The following is a 7,500-nucleotide window of genomic DNA, read 5'->3' as shown; positions in this document are numbered from 1 at the left end:
GCCTCCGCCAGGCGGAAGTACTTCACTGCCATATCTACAGCACAAGGACAAGGGATTATTTAGTCGGTTAGAGAGAAAAACATACACTAACTTTAGATTTTTCTGGATTTGTGTGTACAGTATGTACCTTTCCCCATACTCCTGTTCTCTGTCCCGTTGCCCTCGTAGTGATGACTGAATTGTTCTAACATGTCCTTCAGGCGAGTGCTGATGACATCACTGGGGTCTCTGGCACAGGCCCTGCGTGCACAGGGACTCAGTTCACCTCACGACACGGGATCATGAACATTAGACTGATGCATAGTGATGTTAGGAGAGGAGAAATCAACAGGTATCTCAGGAACCTGAGTCTCTCCATCCGTATAACAGAGATCATGTCCGTCAACCACAATTGAAGAGAAGGTGAAGAGGGGGACTTCCATTCCTTCAGAATGAGTTTTTTTGGCAACAGTTGTCCCCAGTAGGGCTGGGTTCAAAAAATTGATTCTCCGATTTTTAATCGATTTTCATTTTAATCCTCGATTATCGATTCATATGTCCAGAGATCGATTTTTTTTAATTAGTATTATTTTTTTATTTTTTTTATTTTTTATTTTTTATAAACAGGCTAAAATATTATGCTGTGTGTGGTAGTTGAAACATAGTTTCAAGTTGACGTTTATTTATGTTTGTAGTTGAAACAAAAACATAAATACTGTAGGCTACATGAATGGAAATGTTTGATCATTAATATCTACTTTTAGAAATTATAAAGGCTGAAATCAAATCACTGTGCATAATTGTGAAAGTGTCTTTATTGACAGATGAAAAGGCTGTTATTTAACCTTTGTCACCACCTGGTGAGTAAATATATGTGTAACTAAAACCATTAAAATTGACAGGTCTGCAACTTTTTTTCCCCATGTATCTACTTGGCTGGTTGGGAACCCCTGTGTTACATAACTGGACAGTCATGTAATTCAGGGTACAGCTCAAAAAACACGTTTTGGTATCACTAACCAAATCGATATTGAAATGAATCGAATCGAATCGAAATTAATCGATTCGCAACCTTGTGAATCGGAATCGAATCGATTCTTGAAATTTGAACCAATACCCAGCTCTATAGAGAGCCGCAGGGATGACGTATTTTTGTAGTCAGAACGCGGAAGTCCCGGACTTCCTGGTTCTTCACTGTTTCTGTCTATGAGATTTTTGAATGGGTTTTTGCCGCGATGCTTCAAATACGGTCTCTGGGCAACGCAAGATTAATCAAACGCGAACCAGAGTTCAGTCGGATAATCTTCACACATGAGGACCACTTTCATGAGTTTTGTAGCGTAAATGCGAGCCCTAGAAGTAAAAAGCTCGAGCTAAGCTAATCTAGAACTACACAATGTCGCATAGGCTTCCACGTCACGTCAGCACTCAACCTGGACTTTTGTTGATGTGTGCACTGATTACCCCGGGCTGAACGGGGCTGAACCAGGTGAGGGAAAGAGAATTTCCGTGTTCGTCCTTTGAAGTAGTGACGTTATTGACGTATATATCCCCATCGACTCAACAGTGTAGTCTCATTTAGCCGTTTGCTAGCTAGCCGCCCTTTTAACGGCACGTAAAAGCTTCAAAACTCATAAAAGTGGTCCTCGTGTGTGAAGATGATATTACTAAACACTGGTTCACGTTTGATTAAGCCAGCGTTGCCCAGAGAGATTATTAGAAGCATCACGCCAAAAACCCATTCAAAACTCCCATAGGCGAAAACAGCGAAGAACCAGGACTGTTAGCATCGATGATTTCCGGACTCGTTCCTGCGGCTCTCTATTCCTGAGGACCAACTCACTTAAAAAACGATTCAACCATGCACATCTCTTACAAGCACATAAGCACCTTATGCGGCTGGTAGCACCACGTTGTAATATTGAATGTCGATGATGTTTGTATGCTTTTTCTTTTGTCTTTTTTGTTTTGTTTGTGTAAAAATATATATATATTGAAAAGAAAAGAAAATGCGGGCTGAGGGAAACGCGCGTCTCCTCTCTCTCTCTATCTTCCTCGCCCTCTCTCTCACAGCATTGATGAAAGCCGGCAGGAGAAAATAAATAAATTAAATACTCCAACAAATTATTCAACTATATTATTATTATAATAAGCCTGTTGGATGTTCTGTGAGAAGAATCTGCAGAAACAAATAAGAGAGTGAAAAAGTGTTTTCTCTTACTCTCTCCAAATCCCTTTCTTTCTCTGCCTTGGTCTGTCTTTCTCTCTCACGGGTGGATTCATAGCTCCACAGAGAAATGAAATTAAATCACTTGAAAAGCTCTCAAATAATATGATTTATTATTAATAATTAAATTACATTACATTACGTCATTTGGCAGACGCTTTTATCCAAAGCGACTTACAATAACACATTTTTGTCAGCAATAGAGCAATCCACTATGTAACACAGACTATGATAACTACAACTTCTGAAGGAACAGGTTAGTTTAGATTTTTTATTTTTTTTAAGAGAGAGAACGAAGTTAGATCAAGAAGGGCCCAGATGGAGCCCTAATAATAATAATTATTATTATTATTAATAATAATAATAATACTTGTCATAATCATAATCATAATAATAATTAATTTACCCCTATTTAATAATTATTTTATAGTGTTGTGTGATGTGTCTTTTTTCTTATCGTGATGTATTTTCATTTTGTTGTGGTTTTGGTTGTAATCTTGGCATGTTTCACTCATCATCAAAGGACAAATATGATAATAATTAACAACTCAAAAATGCCCCAAACATTATGGTGAGATTGGTAGATGCCGATCTATAATGACCGCTGTGTTTTGGATATGTCCGAATGCGCACGCACACCCAGCAGCTCTCATATGGTATTTATGCAAATGAATTGGAGGGAATGAAAGAAGCAACACTGATTGGTTGTGTGTATGTAACGCCCTCACCAAGCCTCTGCATAATTTTATGCAAATATCATGCAAATATCACAGTTGCGCGAGCGCAAATGGGTAGGTGTGCGCTGCCGACGATACCACATCAGTATGGACACGCCTCCAATTTGCGCCAGCGCTGGCGCTAAACACCGCGCAGCCGCTAATTAGTGCGTGTACGAAGACAGGGCCTGATGTGTCTGATTTGCTTTCTGTAAAGATGATGATCTGGAATTGGGCTTTTTTGCAGAATGAGTCTGTTGGTGGAAAACTGGAGTAAGTTAAATGAAAATAAAGGCAATGAAATGCTTCTTTGCCATTTCAAACCTAATCCAAGCACATTGTGACAAATAACGCACACGCCGAATGTCTACTTGATCCTGGTACCTGAGTATTTCCGTTAATCTAGCGCTGGGCCCGTGTTTGGCTCTGGTTAGCAGGCTGTGGAGTCGTCCGACGCTCTGCATGGCGGAGGAGAGCGGAGATGCCAGGCTGTTGTCCTGGACGTATCTCCTACCAGTCAGAGGAGTGGACACCTTCAGAGCAGAGGCCTGCCAGAGGACACACAAGTCTCAGGCTGATATGATGAAGCAGAGAACGTAGAAGAGGAAAATGATGCAGAAATGTAAATCAAGATGACAAACAGAGACACAGCTGGACGGGGTGACAGAATCACAACATGACTAGGAGCAAACAGTGAACAGTGATCAACATGCAAAAATGACAAATAAGGAATACATTAAAAATAACTAAAGAAAATCCTTGTCTAGAGCAGTGCAACAGCCAGCCAATCAGGGGCCTGTTTGATTCAGAGCCATTGTTTTACTTTGATCTGATTTGAAAGGTTTGACAACAGGCAGAAACCCACACCTGTAGTTAACCTGTAGTGTGTGACTCTGCGAAAGACAGATTTGACCAGCATTTTGGTGTTTGCCAGATGTTCATTTTGGACCCTGTGTGTGTGTGTTGACTTACAGTGAGGCTAGTATGCAGCCTGTAGGTGGCGCTGTCCTGATTCTCCACCCCCTCATACAGGCAGGGCCCCGGGGTGCCGATGTCCTCGCTGGCACCCTCGCCTGTGAAGATCCTCTCATCCAGGCTGCCGGTGGCCAGGATGTGCTCCTCATACACCCGACTGAGAGATGCACTGTGAGGAGAGTGGAGATGTTTTGGTCTCTGGGCCGTTTCTACACTATGTGGATGCAAAGAAAAGTCTGATTGTATAGAAGTCAATGGAAAAATGACCCGACTTCTCACTTGAGTTGTGACCTCCGTAAAAACGTTCCTAGTAATGAGTTCATGCTCTCAATACTGTGTGATGTTCATTTAGAGTCAAATGGACAATAGAGCAGACGATGCTCTTGGGCGTGATTGACAGGTCAACTGTCCATTCGTCACCAAGATGACAACGACCAAAATGCCAAATTCGAGGCGTCAAAAGGGGAGTCCACAAACCAATGGGTGACGCCATACTCACTACGTCCATCTCTATTGTTATTGTTGTTTTTTACAGTAAGGTACAGTACTGCTTGTTATTAGCATTTTAAGGCATCATGCTCATTTCCGGACCTTTCATTAACTGCCTGGCGGCGGCTGACACTTACAAACTATCTCCAAAGTTCATAGGATCCAGAAACCCCGTCAAGCTGTCTTCTTTCCCTTTGAGAATCTGCGGGAGGAAATAAAGAAAGTTGGGTTGTACAGTAAAGCACACACAGAATAGCTACAGATTGACAGTAGGCCGTGTGTGTGTGTGTGTGTGTGTGTGTGTGTGTGTGTGTGCGTGCGTGTGTGTATGTGTGTGTGTTGACCCCTCGTGATGTTGCTTCTCAGAGGAAACACACTGAGGCGTGCAGTCTTAACTCATTCCCCGCCATTGGCGTCTCTAAACGTTATAAAAAAAAAAAAAAACGCTTCCCCGCCATTGACGTCATCGGACGGCAATAAGTGTTTTCACCGTCATGTGATAGATGGCTCTCTTACCTTGTGAAACATTACAGCACGTCTAAAGGTGTACAGGATCGACCACGATTGTCTAACAAAACCAGGAAGCAGAAAAAAGCAACAATCTCCCATCAGAAAAGGTCCATAGCACAGCTCCATGGCACGGCTCAAACGCTGGTCCAGCAGCTTTTATCGATACGGGTTTGGACTCCATTACAGCGGGGGGGGGGAGCAGCCTGTCACTCAAACGTGAAGGATCTTGTTTTCACAAAGCACCACGCAACCACAACACGTCCACAAGTCACTTGTCCTCAGGAAATACTAATCCAGTTCCTAAACTCTTGACGCTGTGTAAATTTCAGCCGGTAGATTGCTCCTGACATACAGTAGCCTACCCAGACAACCAGTCGTCCCCCCGTGCAAAACAAACACGAGACCCGGGCTTCCCTCTCAATAGCGGGGTGAATCTTTCTCACACCGGTGTTACGGTAAAAGCTGTGCCCACGGGTGAGTTTGACCGGAAGGGGAAACAAAATCATTATAGGGATCATAGTTGAGTGTAACACCGCCAGTATCCGCCATCAAATGCATTTATTCGGGTCAGGAGCCATGAAGATGACTTCATTTACAAAAATGCCATTTCCTCCGCTTTCTGGTCAGAGACTGGTGTTTTTGGTGAAAACGACCTACATTCAGGTGTCGATAACTAAAGAACGGATGAAGGTAGAATCAGCTCTCTTCTTTCTTTTGGGATGTTCAGTCTTTACGTAGTCATAGAAGAAAATATTCTGTGGGTCAAAAATAATGAAAATGATGAAAAACCCTGGCGGTGGCTAGTGACTTTTTCTGAAAAACTCTGGTGGAGAATGAGTTAAGATGACAGCTAATAGACTACTGTGTCTTGCCCCTGCGTTTCTCTCCCTCTCTCTCTTATACTGGACGGCTTTGAGTCTTTTCTTTTTTTCCACTTTGTATCATTATAATCTCAGTAATATAAGCACATGGGCAGTGTTTAGCTTCTCTCTTTGTATCATTATAATCTCAGTAATATAAGCACATGGGCAGTGTTTAGCTTCTCTCTCCCATTTCCCCCTCTGGCAAAACGCTCTGCGGAACGGAACTGTGGAAGTTCTGCTCGAGACGCGGAATCTGCTCCAAGGGCGGCTGTTATTGTTTATTTTTAATTTTTTAAGTATGCGCACATCCACGGAGAATCACATTGAGAGCCTTAACGAGCCTTAATGACTTGCAGCTGGCGGGGGCGGAGTTTCTGCAGGCAGAGAAAGGGAGTGTTTTTCTCCATGAGGAAAACAGAGAGAGAAGGTAAACACTGCCCATGTGCTTATATTACCGAGATTATAACGATACAAAGTGGGTTGATAATCGGTAAAGTCATCCTTTAAACATAGATCTTATTTCAAGCATTTAAGCATCCCATTGACTTTTACACGTAGGAACCAGTAGTGCTAACATCCAGGTTCCTCCTTCTACACGTAGGAACCAGTAGTGCTAACATCCAGGTTCCTCCTTCTACACGTAGGAACCAGTAGTGCTAATACCCCGTTCAAGACAACTTGGACCGCCGGAAAAAATGGGTTCCGACCTGTATAAAGTGAATTGAACGGTCGTCCAGGCCAGAATTACAGCTCGGAAATTCGGGTATCATTCAGAGCTCCGGTTTCTCCGAGTTGACGTCACAGCCACATCAAAATGGCTACTTGCATCGTTAATGATAATCACAGAATTATTATAAAGACGTTTGTTGACGTTTTAACACACAAGTTGAGTTCTTAATTATGTAATGTTAACGTTTCATATGTGTTTGTATCATCTGTGTTTCGCTCTGTGTGAAATTCAGCATTCAGCATGTTCGGTTAGCATTGTTCGCTAGTAGGTAGCTACCATGCTAACGCGGGTTGCTATAGCAACAGTTTGGGCTTTCCCCCCGAGCGGGAGGTGCAGCGTGAACGCAAATCTGTCCAGGGCGGAGGTTCCGTGTTGAAACCTCCGGTGGGCCGCGTTGTCATGAATGCGGTATAACATCCAGGTTCCTCCTTCTACACATAGGAACCAGTAGTGCTAACATCCAGGTTCCTCCTTCTACACGTAGGAACCAGTAGTGCTAACATCCAGGTTCCTCCTTCTACACATAGGAACCAGTAGTGCTAACATCCAGGTTCCTCCTTCTACACGTAGGAACCAGTAGTGCTAACATCCAGGTTCCTCCTTCTACACATAGGAACCAGTAGTGCTAACATCCAGGTTCCTCCTTCTACACGTAGGAACCAGTAGTGCTAACATCCAGGTTCCTCCTTCTACACATAGGAACCAGTAGTGCTAACATCCAGGTTCCTCCTTCTACACGTAGGAACCAGTAGTGCTAACATCCAGGTTCCTCCTTCTACACATAGGAACCAGTAGTGCTAACATCCAGGTTCCTCCTTCTACACGTAGGAACCAGTAGTGCTAACATCCAGGTTCCTCCTTCTACACATAGGAACCAGTAGTGCTAACATCCAGGTTCCTCCTTCTACACGTAGGAACCAGTAGTGCTAACATCCAGGTCCTCCTTCCTGTGGTACTCATCATCTTATTGTAGCATGATAGAAATAACATAAAGGGGGACCCTGGTGGGCA

General features: G+C 43.2%; 1 protein-coding gene across 1 annotated transcript in view; it reads right to left on the bottom strand.

Moving 5' to 3' along the window:
* Window positions 1-7,500, bottom strand: part of rbl2 (retinoblastoma-like 2 (p130)) — a gene marked incomplete at its 5' end in the record, with an annotated part of 42,313 nt that overhangs the window by 19,983 nt on the left and 14,830 nt on the right. The window contains 5 exon segments of the mRNA XM_083663125.1: window positions 1-34; window positions 128-240; window positions 3,307-3,470; window positions 3,895-4,066; window positions 4,524-4,588. The exon segment at window positions 1-34 is cut by the window's left edge and continues 70 nt beyond it. Of these exon segments, the coding sequence (XP_083519251.1) occupies window positions 1-34; window positions 128-240; window positions 3,307-3,470; window positions 3,895-4,066; window positions 4,524-4,588 (548 nt within the window).

This window comes from Poromitra crassiceps, assembly GCF_964638095.1.
Source record: "Poromitra crassiceps genome assembly, chromosome: 30".
NCBI lineage: Eukaryota > Metazoa > Chordata > Actinopteri > Beryciformes > Melamphaidae > Poromitra > Poromitra crassiceps.
This window is presented reverse-complemented; position numbering and strand designations above follow the sequence as displayed.